The 19035-nt window shown below is 36.6% G+C and overlaps 2 protein-coding genes across 8 annotated transcripts; both read right to left on the bottom strand.

Annotated features, from left to right (window-relative positions):
- Positions 1-1658: 1658 nt before the first annotated feature.
- LIMK2 (LIM domain kinase 2) lies at positions 1659-10538 on the bottom strand. Of its 4 annotated transcripts, XM_089535988.1 has the most exons (16): positions 10235-10537; positions 9592-9691; positions 8744-8879; positions 8558-8667; positions 8300-8452; positions 8096-8201; positions 7823-8019; positions 7536-7722; positions 5831-5917; positions 5611-5742; positions 5465-5521; positions 5163-5228; positions 4665-4839; positions 3999-4054; positions 3706-3863; positions 1659-2542 (listed from the first exon to the last, which is right to left on the bottom strand). In XM_089535988.1, exons 1-16 carry the CDS (start codon positions 10287-10289, stop codon positions 2386-2388), a joined length of 1932 nt encoding a protein of 643 aa, XP_089392114.1. In that variant the 5' UTR covers positions 10290-10537; the 3' UTR covers positions 1659-2385. The 4 variants fall into 4 exon arrangements, with proteins under 4 accessions (XP_089392114.1, XP_089392113.1, XP_089392116.1 ...); XM_089535987.1 differs by having other exon boundaries at positions 8096-8452; positions 10235-10538; XM_089535990.1 differs by lacking the exons at positions 9592-9691; positions 10235-10537 and adding an exon at positions 9309-9426.
- A 242-nt stretch (positions 10539-10780) lies between these two features.
- On the bottom strand, positions 10781-18989 carry LOC149308551 (E3 ubiquitin-protein ligase RNF185-like). Of its 4 annotated transcripts, none has more exons than XM_089535976.1 (7): positions 18776-18989; positions 15353-15576; positions 14777-14795; positions 13423-13535; positions 13266-13320; positions 12772-12889; positions 10781-11598 (listed from the first exon to the last, which is right to left on the bottom strand). In XM_089535976.1, exons 2-7 carry the CDS (start codon positions 15532-15534, stop codon positions 11501-11503), a joined length of 585 nt encoding a protein of 194 aa, XP_089392102.1. In that variant the 5' UTR covers positions 15535-15576; positions 18776-18989; the 3' UTR covers positions 10781-11500. The 4 variants fall into 4 exon arrangements, with proteins under 4 accessions (XP_089392102.1, XP_089392101.1, XP_089392100.1 ...); XM_089535975.1 differs by lacking the exon at positions 18776-18989 and adding an exon at positions 18176-18603; XM_089535974.1 differs by lacking the exon at positions 18776-18989 and adding an exon at positions 18195-18602.
- Between the last annotated feature and the right edge of the window lie 46 nt (positions 18990-19035).

Genomic DNA, 19035 nt, shown 5'->3' with positions numbered 1-19035 from the left:
TTTATTATAATTTATCAAATTAAATATAAAAATAAATAAAATAGCAAATATTAAATAAAATATAATTAATATAAATATTAAATAAAAATAATATATTTTATAATTTTTGGCATTTTTTACCTGAATAATCCTATGTAGCTTTTGCAAATATTAAATATTAATAATTTAAATTAATATTAAATATAATATTAAATATAAAAACAAATAAAATAGTAAATATTATATAAAAATAATAAATAGTATTTTTGCATTTGAAGAATAGTTCTGAAGCTTGCATTTAATATGTTAATTATTATACTGTTAATTCTTTTATTTAACTGACTAATTTTTTATATTTAATATTATATGTTATTCAATATGTGTTAATTTTTAATATTTGCAAAAATATTGTTTATGCTATATATACTATTCAATATTTTTATGTAATATCTAATATTAATTATTTTATTTATTGTCATATTTATTACATTAAATTACATAAGAAATATAAAATATTATATTGATATTTATTATTTCTAAATAAATATTTCAAGGCAATCTTCATCAGTAAAAATACAAAGAATATTAAATGCGAGCTGCAAAAAAATGCCAAAAATGCTATTAATATTTTTATTTAATATTTAATATTTATTTATTATTATAAAATACTAGCTCCACCAGGCCTGCCTGGAAGAAGACAATCCCTCCCTTCATCCACCATCGTGAGGAAGAGAGAGGCAGGCTAGTTCCACCAGGCCTGCCTGGAAGAAGACAAGCCCTCCCTCCGGTCCATCTGCCTTGGTCCAGGCCTCAGAGGGAGAGAATAACTGCTGAACTTGATGCCCTCCACCCCCACCATTCCCTTCTTCTTTTGTGTCGTGTCTTTTAGATTGTAAGCCTGAGGGCAGGGAACTGTCTATTATCCCCTCTGTTGTAAACCGCTTGGATTTCCAATGATTGGGCGGTATATAAATAAATCCTATTATTAAAATTATTATTATTATTATTATTATTTAATATTTATTATTTTTATTATTATAAAATACTATTAATATTTTATTTAATATTTAAGATTTTTATCTATTATTATGAAATACTATTTTATTTAATAATTTATGATAATATTTAATAAAATTACATAAATTATATAATTTATTTTTTTGATATTAATATTAATTATTTCCTCCTCCTCTGTCCAGCTGTCAGTCTTTCTAGCAGCATTGGCCTCAATGGAGTATGGAGGAACAGAGTGGAAGAGCTTCTTCGTTCACTTGGGAAGGAGGCCACGCCCCTTGGGAACAGGCAACCAATGGGAGAGGAGGGAGGTCCAGGCCAAGGGGTGGAGGCCACGCCCCCTCAGGGATGGGGAGCCAATGGGAAAGTCCCCATAGACTGGTGGCTAGTGATAAAGCACATCCCTGATACAACGCTGCTCTCTTGTGGCCATTGGAGCCATGGCTGCATTGCAAAGGGACCACATATTGGGACTACATTTCCCATCAGCCCCCACGAACCACATGACCATGGCCCTGGGGGAGGCTAAAGCATTCTGGGAATCCCAAGTAAAGGGATTATATATATATATATATATATATATATGCTTTTAAATGTCTGCATCCTGTCTCTATCACGCCCTGCGTCAAAACCACATCAAACACAGAAACACTTGCCGAGCCAATTTTTGTAGACGTTTTTTATTGCTTTTTTATTAAAAACGTTAATTCATCGCTGTCCGTCGTCCTGCTTTTAAGGAACAGCGAGATCGCGTCCCTCGGAAACGGAGGCTTCGCTAACGCACGTGGTGTTCGTTGCGTTTTTTACGTAGGAAAAGGGGACGCTGAAATGGAGGACAGAGGTAGCGAAGAGTAAGGCGTAGCTAAGTCGACCATAGAGTCGCACTGGAGGACCTAGAGATCCCTAGAGAGGACATGGACTGTGCCACCGCGTTTTTAAGTTACGGAGTTCCCGTCCATGTCTCGGTTTTTTTTGGGGGGGAAACGACGTAGTGATAGTTGTAGTGCTGCGAAAACGTAGTAACAATTTACCATAGAGATGATTACAAACTACCCCTCTTAAAAAACATGGCTCCCTATTCGAAACCGCGGCGGCGGTTTCCGGCGCCAAATACTCAACGGAAGGTCCGCCCGGACGAAGCCGCGACATGGTTTCTTGGTTGAAATGTTCTGCCGCCGCAACCATTTTGGTCCTCTCCGGCGGTTTATACCAAGTCCTTTAGAGCGCCGTTTTGCCGTAAGCGCGACAGCGATTACGAAATGGTAGCAAAGCGTCGCGCCACGGATCCACAGGATCGGAGAAGAGAGAAGTAGTGGTTTTCCGAATGCCCTGCGAAGTTCTAACTTCCTCAGCGATGCGTCACGCGACAGTCCATGAAAAGTGCGCAGAGATCTACGAAAAGCTCCCAGGCGCCTTGTTGCGGACCAGTCCGTACTGGGTGCTGACGTCGTGGTCCAGTTCTTCCAGTTCAGACGGGAGAGGGATTCCCAGTTCACCCATGTAGAGGGAAAGGGCTTCAAAAGAGTCCTCCAGTTTGCAAAATGGCGGCCTATGGGGAGAGGAAGTGCAACATTATCACCGCGTTGGTCACGGATTTAGTTAATATGTCCTCTCTAGGAATCTCTGGGTCCTCCGGCGCAACTCTATGGTCAATTTGAAGCTAACATCACACTGAAAGACATAGAGATTCCTAGAGAGGACACTACTAGGCTTTTGTAGCTCCTTTGGCACAACTATATGGTCAGCGTCTGTCAGATGTGGCATTGGAGGACCTAGAGATTCCTAGAGAGGCGTCCTCTCAGGAAAAATCATAGTCTTTTTGCAAACGCACATAATTTCAAGGTAAACTAATTATGGCATATTAAAAAAGTGGACCAAGAAAGACTAGGCCATAAAAATCAAGCCAAAGAGGACTAGACCTCAAAGTAGGACCAACAAAGACTAGGCCTCAAAGTCAGGCCAAAATGACTAGGTCTCACAGTTGGACTAAAAAAGACTAGGCCTCAAAGTCAGGCCAGAAATGACTAGGCCTCAAAGTTGGAACAAGAAAGACTATGCCTCAAAGTCAGGTCAAAGAAGACTAGGCCTCAAAGTTGCATCAAAAATGACTAGGCCTCAAAGTCAGGCCAAAAATGACTAGGCCGCAAAATTGGACCAAGAAAGACTAGGCCTCAAAGTCAGGCCAAACATGACTAGGACCCAAAGTTGGACCAAGAAAGACTAGGCCTCAAAGTTAGACCAAGAAAGACTAGGCCTCAAAGTTGGACCAAGAAGACTAGGTCTCAGGTCAAACGAGGACTAGGCCTCAAAGTTGCACCAAAAATGACTAGGCCTGAAAGTAGGACCAACAAAGACTAGGCCTCAAAGTCAGGCCAGAAATCACTAGGCCTCAAAGTTGCACCAAGAAAGGCTAGGCCTCAAAGTCAGGCGAAATTGGACTAGGCCTCAGAGTCAGGCCCAAAATGACTAGGCGTCAAAGTTGGACCAAGAAAGACTCGGCCTCAGAGTTGGACCAACAAAGACTAGGCCTCAAAGTCAGGCCAAATTTAACTAGGCCTCAAAGTTTGAACAAGAAAAACTAGGCCTCAAAGTCAGGCTAAACTGGACTAGGCCTCAAAGTTGGACCAAGGAACACTAGGCCTCAAACGGCTGTGGGAGACCAGGATTCGAATTCCGCATCTCCTTGTGCGCACAGGCATGCGCAAACGCTACCTGCTCTCCGGCTCTAGGCGGCAGCAGACAGCGGCCAGCGGGAAGAAGGCTGGAGGGCAGTCAGCGGGTACGAATTTCTCCCAAAACAGCTTCACGTTGAGGCCGAAGTCCAGCGTCCGCGGGAGGCAGTCCGGATCGGCGTAGACTTGTCCGATGATCTGGAACAAAGGAGACGAGATTAAGTCATGTGCAATTCGCATCAAGCTGCCACATATATATATATATATATATCCATGTCTGCGCAAAACCCGCCATTTTTGCGACAACCCTGCGCAACCTGTCCTCCGCCGTACCTCGCAAAGCACGATCCCGAAGGAAAAGATGTCCACCGTTTCGTCGTAGCTCTGCCCTGTGACGAAAAATACAGGGAAAAAGGACTCATTAATTGATAAATAAAAGACCCGTTAATTGATTAATAAAAATTACTATTACTATTATTATTATTAATTATTATTGTAGCTCCTCCAGCGCAACTCTTTGATCAATGTATGGCAGATGTTGACCATAGAGTTGTGCTGGAGGACCTAGAGATTCCTAGAGAAGACACTCTACTAGGCCTTTGTAGCTCCTCCAGCGCAACTCTATGGTCACCCTTAACTAAAAGTGGCACTGAAACACTTAGAGATTAATAGAGAGGACACTCTAATAGACCTTTGTAGCTCCTCCAGTGTAACTCTATGGTCAACCTTAAGTAAAAGTGGCACTGAAAGACCTAGAGATTCCTAGAGAGGACACTCTACTAGGCCTTTGTAGCTCCTCCAGCGCAACTCTATGGTCAACTTTAAAAGTGGCACTGAAAGACCTAGAGATTCCTAGAGAGGACACTCTACTAGGCCTTTGTAGCTCCTCTAACGCAACTCTATGGTCAGCGTCTGTCGGATGCTGACCACAGAGTTGTGCTGGAGGACCTATGGATTCCTAGAGAGGTAAAGACATAGTGCGCACGTGGGCTGCCTTACCGTTCAGCATCTCCGGCGCCATCCAGTATGGGTTCCCGACGACGGTGTAGCGTTTCTTCCGGTCGCTCTTGCGCAGGGTTCGCTTCTTCGCCAAGGGTTTTTCCGGCATGGGCTTCTTCCTCTCCTCCACGATCAGCCTAGAGAGGCCGAAATCCGCCACCACCACCGTCTTGTCCTATTATACACAATAAAAATGGACACAGACTGACGCGCAAACCAGAATGCGGAACGCTTTACGGGTTCCGAAATCCGAAATGTTACAAAAGGTTGAACCTGGAAGATGTTGACCATAGAGTTGCGCTGGAGGACATAGAGATTCCTAGAGAGGACACTCCACTAGGCCTTTGTAGCTCCACCGGCGCAACTAAACCTGCCCTGATACGACCACAGAGTATAAAGAGGCAAGAGAGGAAGTGTTTTCGAGGGCCTAGGCCTCAAAGTCAGGCTAAATTGGACTAGGCCTCAAAGTTGACCAAGAAAGACAAGATGGCTGCTCACCAGTTTGATGAGGCAGTTGTGCGAATTCAGGTCCCGGTGGATGATGCACATCGAATGGAGGTACGCCTGCGAAGGAAAGCGCATAAAAACGCGTCAGGTTCGGTGTTGGGAAGCTGTCCTCCAGCGCAACTCTATGGTCAACTCTATGGCAGAACTGTGCTTGGAGGACCCAGAGGTTCCTAGAGAGGCCACATTGACGAAAAACGTCGAGTGACCTGATCTGCAAGGGTCAAATCTGCAAATAGGGCACATAATAACGTACGACCCTTCTAGTCACTTCCAACTCTATGGTTTCAGCTCACCATTCCCGACGCGATTCCTTTGGCGAAGCTGACCTTCTGCTCCCAAGGGAACGGATCCTGTGATAAAAGAGATGATTCTCGTTATCAAGAAACCCTCGTCCATTTAGGCGCTTAACGATTTCCGTGCCCTAAAAAAACGTAGATACCACATTGCGCAGGAAGTCCTTCAAGGTCCCGCCTTCGATGTATTCGGTCAGGAGGTTGAGCTTCTTGTCTTTGTAAAGGACGCCGATGAATTTGAGGACGTTGGGGTGGTCCAGGCTGCGCATCACCTTCACCTGGTTAAATTGTTAACGACAGCGTGAGGCGCGTTTTTAAATTTTGTGGCGTAAAAATAACGCCGTGGCAGTGGAACGCCACACTTACCTCCGTCAGGAAGGTCTTCTGCGTCTCCTCATCGCAGCGGATCAGCTCCTTCATCACCATCACCTTCCCCGTCGCTTTGTGCGTCACCTGGCGAAACAAAATGGTGGATGGTTATTTCTGATGGCGCCAATCGCTTGCGGGTTCAGAGTGATGAATAAATAATGAGGAGTTTCCTACAAAAAAGGGAATTTCTAGCATCAGATTTTGTGAAATGCAATTTATGTATAATAATAATAATAATAATAATAACAACAATAATAATGGTCTTAAAGCGGATTACAATTATTACTATTTTTAATTAGATGGGTAATAATATACAATATATTATATTTTATAATACAGTATATAATATTATTATATTATATTAATAATAACAATTATATATAAAATTATATTAATAATTTATATATAAAATTATTATATATTAATAATTTAAATTTAATTATAATTTAATTTAACTATATTATATTATATATAATTATTATAGTATGACATATATAAAATATTATATTATACATAATTATATTATCTTAATAATTTATATATATATATATTAATAATTATAATTTAACTGTATTATTATATAAATTATAGTATATTAATGATTTATGTAAAAATATTATATAGTATTAATAATTTGCTTTAATTATAATTCAATTATATATAATTATACTATATTAATAATTTATATATAAAATATTCATTATATATTATATTATATTATATTAACAATGTAATTATAATATTATATATAATTATAGTATATTAATATAGTAAGTATAGTATATTAATATTTTATATATAAAATATACATTATAATAATTTAATTTGTATAATTAAATTAATTACAAATATTTTATATATAATCTTATAGTATATTAATAAATTATATATATTACTAATTTAATTTAATTATTATAATATTATATTACTAATTTATTTTAATTATATTAATTATAATTTTACATATTAATAATTTATATATATTATATATATTATATTAATAATTTATATATAATAGTTATAATGTATAATGTATAATATTATTTTATAACATAATATAATATATATGATAATATATAAATATAAATTTATATACACACACACACACACACACACACACACAAATGCAGTACAGTATATAAATAAAATCTATTAATATTATTATTATTTATATACCACCTTTCTAAAGGAGAAATATTATTTATTAAATATAATAATATATAATATAATATATAAATACATTATATATATATATATATATATATAGAGAGAGAGAGAGAGAGAGAGAGAGAGAGAGAGAGAGTATAAATGGAATTTATTATTATTATTATTATTATTATTATTATTATTATTATTTACTTACCCCCTTTCCAAATGATCAATATTAATCAATGTTTTGTATATTCGGTATATACAGCGCTCTGCAAATTTACAGCATTTTATACATAAAATAATATTATAATAATATTTATCACAACAAAAATCAACACAAAAATTAGCTGACAAAGTAAAAAAATGCAATTAAAAACATACAAAGGTAAAAAACACTAATTGCACTGATTACCTGTGTATTTAACGACGACGACAAAATGCCACACATGAAAGAACAATATTAATAGTGGGGATTCTATGTATTCCTGCATGGCTCCTTCTGCCATGCAGGAATACATAGAACACACAGATAACCATTGAGTGCCTTCACCTTGATGGCTTGTCCGAAGAACCCTTTCCCCAGCACTTCCCCATGGATCAAGTCGCACGGCCGGAAGATCTGTTGGGATCCGCTGGTCGAGGAGCGCAGGGATTCGGAACGGCTGATGTCGCGGCTCAAGAGGAGCGGCTCCTTTGGCGAACTGGGCCCCGGTGACTTTGAAATGCTGTTGCTCCTCCTGGCGCAAAAAAGATGGCGGCAGAGGAACGAACGCCGACCATAGAGGACCCAGAGATTCCTAGGGAGGTGTTCCTAGAGAGGCCATTTTGAGGTCTTACCTGAGGGAGCGCCGCCTCAGCGTCCCTTCCAAGTCCTCCTTCAGGTCCAGGGTGGTCTCAGCGGCGGCAGTGGCGGTCTCTGCGCGGCCGGTCATCCTCTGGGCATCCAGCTGGAGGCGGTCAAGGCGCTGGGAGACCGGGTCGTGTTCAATGAGGAGCTGCAGCGTCTGGGTCGCCTCGCGGATCAGGTCCTCCACCTGCACAAGCGGGAAAAGGGAGCGTCATTTTGCGACCGGACACCATTTTGCGACGCGGGCCGGAGAAACCGCGTACCTCTCCCACCCGCAGCGTCCGGACGGGGTTCCCGTTGATCTCCAGGATGTGGTCTCCCGGGTGGATGGCATTCTGAACGTCGGCGCCGATGTCCGCCCGGATGACGCTGTGAAGAAACGTAGAGTTTCGGTGTCCATTTTGCCGTGCAGTAACTCCCGATACGTAACGTGTATTTTGACGGACGTGTCCGCCGCCGTTACTCACTCCTTGACCTGGACGCTGGTGGCGTAGGAGGAGTGCCCCCTCTCCACGGTGACAGTGAAGCCCCTGCGCCGGCCGTCTGCCACGGCGGCCATGGAGACCTGTGTCAGGGTGTAAGTCATCGGCCTGAGGACCATCTGGCGGTGGCATTTCCCGCTAATAGTGGGAAAAGAGAAGGAAACAGAGGTGACGCCACGGCGCATGGCGACAATACGATACCCGCAATGGCGAAAGCGTGACCGGCGGCGGCGTCCATCTTACCAGTAGAGCGAAGCGTGCTGCACCAAGGCGTAAGTGTCGCCGTCTTCGATGATGGCCTTGCAGCTCATGCAGGCGAAGCATTCCGGGTGGTACTTGTATTCGCCGGCCACCTGAGGAGACGCAGAAGTTTTACGGATTCGCGACAGAGGACGGCGGTTTTCCGAAAACCCAGCGCGCTTTACTCACCATGACAGGTCCGGTCATCAGGAGAGAACATCCGTGGCAAGACTCGCCGAACTTGTGCCAGTAGTCCTTGCGGCAGTAGAGCGTGCCATCCTTTTCGTAATACCAGTTGGTGAGGAGGTCCTGGCATTCGGAACAGCTGGAAGGGAAAGCGATCAATAATCACTAACTGATCAATCGATAATGGGGGTGAACCAATAATATACCCAATACGGGTACGCTGAGACCGAAGGAGACTGAGAGGTTACGCGACGGCCATCTTTGAATAGCTAGACCATAGAGTTGCACTGGAGGACCTAGAGATTACTAGAGAGGACACTTCTCAAGGCATCTATAGGTCCTTCAATGTTATTCTATGGGAAGATATGACCATAGAATTGCGCTGGAGGACCTGGAGATTCCTAGAGAGGACACTTCCCTAGGCATTTGTAGGTCCTTCAATGTTATTCTATGGGAAGATATGACCATAGAGTTGCTCTGGAGGACCTAGAGAGGACACTTCAGCTATTCGCGCTTTTTCCACATTCGTGGCGAATGCGGAGGGACTGCACAGACAAAAGAGACGTACTGAAAGGGCTCTTTAGGAAGCAGGTTGAGCAGTGGCAGCGGTGGCGGAGCAGAGAAATAGCCTCCCATTTTGGGAGGCCAAGACCAGTCAAACCAGTTCTGTGACTAAAAAACCGGTCCTTCTTCTCAGAGGGAGGAGAAAAAATAAGGAGGAACGCCTCTCGCACGCGAAAAGAGAAGCGTCCGTGGGGGAGAGATAAGATTGCAGTTTGCGCAGGGCGTGATCCGAACTTGCATGAACCATAGAGAGGGAGGCAAGGGAGGACGATGGGAGTGTCACCTACCGGAAGCAAGAGGCATGCCAAGCTTCGTTCATGGTCCGATAGAGCCGCTGTCCGGGTGCCACGTTCTCGCCACACCCCAAACAGTGCCATTCCTCCGTCGCTAGAAGCGAGAAAGGAAGCCAGAAAGAGAGGGGTCACTTAAAATTGCAATGGAGGACCCAGGGATTCCTAGAGAGGACACTCCGCTAGGCGTTTGTAGCTCCTCCAGCGCAACTCTGTGGTCAGTGTCTGGCACGTATTGACCATAGTTGCACTGGAGGACCTACAGATTCCTAGAGAGGACTCTCTTCTAGGCATTTGCGGCTCCTCCAGCCACTTAGTTGACCATAGAGTTGTGCTAGAATAACCACATTATGACACCATTTTGGATAATAAAGCTAAATAACAATAATATACTTTTGGACTTCATTTCCCAGAATGCACCTCCCTTGGCAGAGAGAGCAGAAGCTTCTGGGAGATGTAGTCCAACAAATAAAAATGGTTGTCAGAGTTGAGGCTTGTCCCAGCCGCACTCAGCCACGCCCCCCGGAGCCCGCTCCGTTGCCTGGCAACCACAGGCCATGCCCCTTTCCTACTCCCCGCTCCGTCCCTTCTCCCCTCATTGGAACCTCGTCCCAATCCTTCTGCTCCAGCCGTTCTTTACCTGAAGGAGTGAATGAAACGGCGACGGTTGCCGTTAATCCTCCGCGGTCCACCATGTCGACTAGGCCCCGGAGTGACGTCACCAGGACGCTACGGAGAGCGGAGAGGGACACGTTTCCTCCTCTGCCTCACCTGAGGCCGCTCTCATTGCCACGCCCCATCCATTCCAATTGTTTTCGGTCACCAACCAAGCCAAGCCCCCTTTCCTCCCTCTATTGCCTCCCTGCAGTGACGTCATCGGACTTTACGGCGGGCGAAAAAGGACCTTGCTGCTCATGCCCGCCTCTTACCTGAGAGGCAGCTCTCTCTGCTTCACCCCAGTCTTTCTGACCAATGAGGAGCGCAGGGGCGGAGCCAGCACTGAGACCACGCCCTCCTCTCCTTTCCCAAAAGCGCTCTCTCTAACCACGCCCCCTCTGTCATGAAGTCACTCCTTGTTTATTACCTGAGTAGTAATACTCCTGACTGAAATATTGTTACTACAAACTGAATACAGTCTTATTAATTAGCCTTATTAACACTAACTAATATTAACAAACCTTGCAGATAACGATAAAAAAAGTAATTTATTCTAAATTACATTTCCACAAACGGTGAAAAAAAGCCATTAGCAAATCAAATGGCGGTGGCGCAGTTTTGTCCGGCACGATTCCATCCGCCGCGATATGTGATTTGAGAGCGAAGAGGGGAAAAATACGACAGGATATGAAGGAAATGCAAAAATTTGAGACGGAGAAATCGAAATTCCGCGTCAAAATTGACCACCGTACACGCTGCGAAAATGACGCGACATTTCCGGTGGCCATTTTGAACACAGATTAATCAAATAGATAAAGCAAATAAGTCTGAATGATCAGCCTCCGATATAAAATCTTTCGTCAAATCAACCTTCTTCTTCTGCGACCGTCGGTGTGGTTTAACAACGCGGTTTCATAAACGAACCACCATTTTGTTTACGGATTTTGGGCGGTGAGGATAATGGCATCCGTTCCCAAAAACAGCCATACGCCGCTCCCATCCATGTTTATAGTGGCGAAGGACGCCATTTTGGAACACTGCTTCCTCGCCATGGGTCCGAATTCCGTATGCTGCGGACAGTCGAAACACGGCGGGACGCTTCTTTTTTGTTAAAGAAGTCTTTAATTTCCGCCATTTTGGGCATCAGTAACAACACCTCTTACATTGGGAAGAAGACGGAGAGGTCCGAGTTCGAGAGACAATGCAAAACCGCGACGCAGCGCGAAATTGGAAGCGGAGGAACAGGAAGTCAAGCGATCAATAGCCAGAACATGATGACCAATGCAACGAAGAGGAAGAGGCGGGACAGGAACTGTTCGTCAACGTATTGAGGGGTCCCTGGGACGGCTGCGGAAGGGATGGCGAAACAAAATGTCGGCCGTTTGCACCTCATCCAATATTTTAGACATATTATATTGATATTATATATATATATATATATACACACATATAACATATCTTGAAGGTTATAAATATATATAATATGTTAAAAGGATATATATATGTATATATATATATATATATATATATATAATATAAAATATCTCCATGAAGATATTTTAAATATATATATATATATATATATATATCCTTTTAACATATTATATATATTTATAACCTTCAAGATATATGATATATATATAGTTATTATTTATTATATATATTAATATTAATTTTCTTTAAGGCACATACATGAATATTTTCAAGATACATATATATATATAATATCCTTTAATATATGTACAATATATATATATATATATATATACACACACACATATAATATTGTATATTATATAATTATCTTTTAATCTGTAATATAATATTATATGTGTGTGTGTGTTTATATCCTTTAAGATATAATATATATATATATGAATATTTATATTCTTTTCAATATTATATATTATGATATGTATAATTTAAGATATTATACATTATATATTTATAACACTTCACATAAATATGTAAACACACACACACACACATATGTATTTAAGACATTATATATATATGTGTGTGTGTGTGTGTGTGTGTGTGTGTATATATATATACACACACATATACACCCTTTAAGATATATTATATTTATATTTATATCCTTTAAGATATTACATTATATATATTTTAAGTTATATATTATATATATTAATATCCCTTAAGATATTATATATATATATATACACACACACACACATACATATACATATCTAATCTATATCTATATCTAACCTATATTTATATCTAATCTATATCTATATGTACATGTATATCTAATCTATATCTATATCTATTCTATATCTATATGTACATGTATATCTATATCTAATCTATTTTTATATATAGATATAGATTTTATATCTATATATGTATATATCTATATCTATATCTAATCTATATCTCTATGTATCTCTCTCTCTATATATATATCCTTTAAATATGTATTATTTAATACACACAGACACACATTTACATCCTCGAAGACATTCACTAACAAACGGACCAATTATCGAACCCTACCCGGCGGCGGCCGGCCATCGTTCACATTGAACGCCGTGGCGAAAATCCCGAAGGGAAACGCGCCGATTCCGAACGACATCTGGAAGCCGCCGTCGCCAAAACCGAAACCCTGGAAACCCTAAACAAAGAATTAATTAACATTAACAAAACCCCGATTTAACGAGGCGCTTCTTAAATTGCACCCCGGTGGACGGCGAATGCGGTTGCACGGATTTGCACAGTTGTTTCGTCAGCATTCTCCTCGCTAATTATAACCACTACAATCTTAATAATAGTAATAATAGTAATTCTAATTATAATATGTACATTTAAAAACCCTAAAATGTTCCTATGAACCCTCTCAAAATGGCGGCAGTATTGCCATCTTAAAAATGGCCATTTCCTCTATGTTTCATTTCGAAGTGGCGTCCGATCGCTTCTTGTACTCCCACTAATGACTCCATTTTGTTCTATACTCCAGCAGGGATCCGCACGGATTTTACGTATTTACTCACCCCTCTGTTCTCCGGTTCCGGTCGCTGGCCTTGCGGTCGCGGCGGCGTTTTCTCTCTGCGGAAAATAAACAGTTTTATTTTTTTTCTTGCGTTAAAAGCTTATTTATAAAATTTCAAATCTGAAATTTCGAAATTTGAAATTTTGAAATTTCTGAACCTGGGGTCTTGCTGCGAGGTGCTTCCTCTTCCGTAAAGCGGGATGACTTTGTCGCGGCTTATTCCGGCTTTGCAGACAGGGCAGACTTGGCGGTTCGGCCGTGTCTCCAGCCACTGCGGAAAAGACGATAAAAACACGCCACGTTTTATGATGATGGATGTGATGCCATTTTGAGAGGGACGCATTTATTAAGTCCCGCTTGTCTCCCAAAATGGGATCCGAGGCGGTGGCGAATATTTAAGGGATAGCCTCTGATTTTTTGGCGCCGGTTTTAGGGACCCCCAAAGCCCTCCGCCAAAACGATACCAGCTTGATTTTGACGCGATTTTTGAGCTAAATTTCACTGGAGGAAGACCCCCAAATGTACGAAAACTTCCCCCAAATACCTCTCAAATGGCGGCAATGTTATTATTATTAATAATAAATATATAATATATTTTATTAATAATATATTTTTATAATACAATATTGGTAACAATATTATTATTCTTAATATATAATAATGTTATTTATTAATAATATATTATTTATAATATTATAATAGTTTAATAATATATAATAATATAATCATGTTATTTATTAATATATAATTTATAATAAAATTATTTATTAATAATGTAATATTATTTTAAAAATAATGTTATTTATTTAGAATATAATAATAACATTCATATAATAATGTTATTATTATTTATATTATATTATTGATTAATAATATATTACTTATGTTATAATAGTTTTGTTAATAAAATAATATTTATATTATAATGTTATTTATTAATAATATAGTATTATTTATAATATAATATTTATTAATATGTATAATATAACATTTGTGAATAATATATTATTATATATTATATAATATTATATTTATATAATAATGTTAATTAATATTATTATTATAAATATAATATATACAATATATAATAAATATATATAATATATAATAAATAATAAAATATTATAAATAATAAAATATTATTTATAAATGTTATTAATAATGTATAAAATGTTATTAATAATGTATTATTATTTATAATATTATTAATAAAATAATATTATTTATAATAACCTATTATTTATAACTATTATTATTTATAATATAATACGCAATGTTATTATAGTTTTAATAAATTTTATTTTATTTTTAATATTATTTATTAATAATGTTATATTATTATTTGTAATATAATATAATATTAATTAACAGTATATAATATTTATTATTATTATTATTTTATTATTATTTTGCCACCATTTTGAGAATTTTCCGCAGAGGAAAACTGGAATAATTTAGGGATTGCTCATGGTCATTGTGGGGTAATTAAATTTAAATTAAATTCGAACTTACCTGATGTAAACAAGGCCAGCTGTCCGGATTTCCGCAAAGCGAGGAAGAAAAATAGAAAGAAATACATATAAGTATATTTATATAGATAGATAGATAGATAGATGGATCACATTACAAAGATGGTTTGAATGCGTAATAATGTGTAATAACATAATAAAATACAATATTAATAATGATAATAATAATTAATAATAATAATAATCGTATTTGCCTAATGCACAGCAGCAAGACAGAGATGGCTTTCCTCTTTTTAAACAGCTAAACAAAATGGAGCTTTTTAGCTCATATCTCAATAAATAAAGAAAAGAATAATTAAAATGTATATCTATATATGTGTCGTTGACTGCTTGACCATTAACAGCTGGGCTTCTTGACCGTCAAGTGGTCATCTCTGTGGAGTGTATTACTGAATGTCCGAAGGGGGCTGGTCTGGATGACCCTTAGGTGTCCCACCTACAAATTAGGGCCCCTTGACCGCTATGTGGACATCTCCAGGGAGTGCATTCTTGAACGTCCGAAGGCGGCCGGAGTGGATGACCCTTAGGTGTCCTCTTCCCATAACCCTGAACCACTGACCAGAAGAGGTGTCCGCAGAGGCTGATGACCGCATCTTTGGCCGTATCCAGGCAGATGTTACACTCGAAGGTGCTGTCCTGGCTTGGACCTTCTCCGTTTCCGCCACCGCTGTTGCCGCTCGTCCCGCCGGCGCTAGAGCTCTCTGCGGACGCCGCCGATGCCGCCGGACCTTTGCTGGCCATCTCTGGATTTGAATCGGATGCCGGACACCGGACAATCGAGGGCTTGCGACCAAAAGAGAGAGCGAGAGAGAGAGAGAGTGAGTTAATTTGGCAGTTTTCCCCTCCGCATTTTCTCTCAAAATCGTGGCAGGCATCCATTTTGCAAGATAATATAAATATAGTAATATATAATGTTTAATATAATAATAATAATAATAATAATAATAATAACAATAATAATGATAATAATCTATTATATTATTATAATGGCATTTGTATTACTATAAATTATAATATATTTTATAGTATTTATATTATTATATATTACATAACATATAATAATATAAATTATATATTATATACGTAATATAAATAATATATATATTATAAAATAATATATAAAATATAATAATACAATAATATATAATAATATAACAACATAATATTAATAATTTTAATAAAATAAAATATACTATATAATAATATGAATACTATAAATATAATAATATACAATAATATAATATTAATATATGATATACTATATAATATTATATACTATTATAATTATAATAAATAATATAAAGTAATAATATATAATATATAATATGAAATAATATTAGTAAATATTCTAATAAATATAACATAATATAAATAGTGTACTATTTAAAAATATAAATATAACAATATATATTATAATTAAATAAAATAATTTGTATATGTATAATATATAATAATAAAAATTAAATCTATTTATATTATTTACTTATATTTCTTATATTTATATTAACAAAAAATTACATGTAACAATACAAATAATTATATTAATATAAATAATATAAATACTATAATTTATAATATTATATTAAAATATAATATAATATTATAATAATAATAATGTAGATAATATATATTATATGTATGATTATAATATTTATATTATTATATAATATATATTATTTTAGTATTTATATTATTATATCTTATATATTTATAGCATTTATATTATATATTTTATTATTATTATTATTATTATTATTATTAAACTACACATCCCAGGATTTATGTCAGATACGGAGCAACAACAGCGCTTAAAACAGTTGCACAGACAGATATTTATCCCATATTGATTATCAATTTGTTTAAATCAATTGATTATTGATCAGAATCAGTTCCCAGACTTACCTGGATCGATTTGAAGCCAAATCCTCTAATTTTTTGTAGCAACACGACAGAACCGTCTTCAGAAAAGAAATGGTTTTAATTATATTTATTCCCTCCTTAATTGCAAATTGATTTCAAGAGAAAGGCCTCCTTTTCTTTTTTTTGCAGCCGGTTGCATCATTTATTGCAAGAGAGAAGAAGGGTTCTCCCCAAGGAGCGCATCTTTTGCACTCGGCAACAGAGACGAGATATTAAGCTATTTATAAAGGAAACTGGAAACCTTCTATTTATTTTATTTTATATTTATATTATCTATATATAATATTATATATTATTATTTTTATATTATTGTTATATTATATATTATTTGTGTATATATATACACACACACACACTCATATTAATATATTATATATTTTTATATTATTTGTATTATTTTATATTTTATATTATAGTGATATTATCTATATATATTATATATAATAATATATATCATAATACAAAAAACATAAAAATAACAATATATAATATTATATATAGATACCATAATATAAAATTAAATTAAATAATATAAACATAATAATTATTATATATGTGTGTGTACACAAATATTATATAACAATATAAATAAAAATAAAAATATAATATCATATATTATTTATATTATAATATTATTAGATTACTCATTATATATATTTATATTATTTCTTATATATTATATATTTTTATATTTATTATATTACAATATGTTACGACATTATGATATATTATATAAATGTATAAAAATACAGGAAATGGTTCTTCATCTATTCTGTATAGACACACACATAAAACATAGAGAATAGACAAACATTTACTATGGGTTGAAAAATTAAAACTACAGTAAATGGTTGTGGCTCTTTATATATATATATATATATATAATTATTATTATTAACCTTTATTTATAAAGTGCAGTAAATTTACACAGCGCTGTACATACAAATATATATATATTATTGCAACATATTATAATATTATATATTATAATTATTACATGTTACTATATATCATTATCTTATAGTAATTATATATTGTAATATATTACATGCTTTTATAATATATATATATATATATATATACATAATATTAAATATATAAAAGCATATTGTTACATATTATTATATATATATTTAAATAATATATAAAAGGATATTGTAATACATTATTATAATAAATAATAATATATAATAATACTATAGTAATATTATAATAGTTCTCTGTGTGTGTGTGTGTATATATATATATATATATAAATACAGAACAGACGCAGAACCATTTATAGTATTTTTAACTTTTAAAGCTATAGTTAATGTTTCTATATTCTATATATATATATATATATATACACACATACAGATAGATAGATAGATATACAGATATATACACACACAGAATCCTCTTCAAATGAGGCTCCCCTCACACTTCACCCCCCCAAATACACACAACCGGAAGTAGGCACCTTCAACTTCCGCTCTCACCAGGAAGTAGAGGAGAGAGAGATATAGAGATGGCCTTTTCCTCAAAGTCGGCCTCTTTCAAGCTCAGCTGCTTCCTCCTCTTCTTCCTCAGCTCTTCCTCGATACAATTAACTCATTATTTACTTCACTTCCGGTCCAGAACCGGAAAGTGAACGGAGGTCCCTTATATGTGATGCTCATATAGTGCTCTTCGAAATGATTCCGTGCGGAAACAAAAACGCTTGAGATAAAAGTTTCTACCCTAATTTACCTCAGAATTAATATTAAACCATTGTTTAGTGCTATGGAATCATGGGATTTGTAGTTTTTGTGAGGTAATGTTTAGCCCTTTTCCGTCAGTGGCCTCCACTGAACTACAAATCCCAAGAGTTCAAGGCATCCATTTAAATTTGTGTCAAACCGCGTTAAATCCGCAGTATTTAAAGGCATAAAGCTATAAACTACAATTCCTAGGCATTCTGGGAGCTATATTTTTTCATATAAGTCATATTTCTTTGACTCTTGAGGTAAAAATAATGATATTTCTTTTAATTTTCTTGTTTTTATAAAAAAAGTACTACATTTCCCAGAGTCCCTCTCACCTACTCCCGGTTTAGAACATCCTTCCTTAACTGGCTCTTGAGGGAGTTGTAGTCAAATGTTCACAGTAAAGCACTTGGTATATGCGAAAGACGGCCTTGTTTGGACTTCAAGTCCCAACGTGCCTTGCGCGAGCGGTTTTTCTTAATGGCGGCCGCGAGGAAGAAGCCTCTCAGCGACGTCACGATCTGCGCAAAGCAGGGAATGAATGGATTATGACTCTAACGTAGACAAACGATAGTCAGGGTTGTAGTCCCAAATT

The sequence above is a fragment of the Sceloporus occidentalis genome, unplaced genomic scaffold (genome assembly GCF_023333645.1).
Source record: "Sceloporus occidentalis isolate IW3139 unplaced genomic scaffold, rSceOcc1.0.p SCAF_8, whole genome shotgun sequence".
NCBI lineage: Eukaryota > Metazoa > Chordata > Lepidosauria > Squamata > Phrynosomatidae > Sceloporus > Sceloporus occidentalis.
The sequence above is the reverse complement of the archived record's forward strand: the minus strand, read 5'-3'. Positions and strand labels throughout refer to the sequence as shown.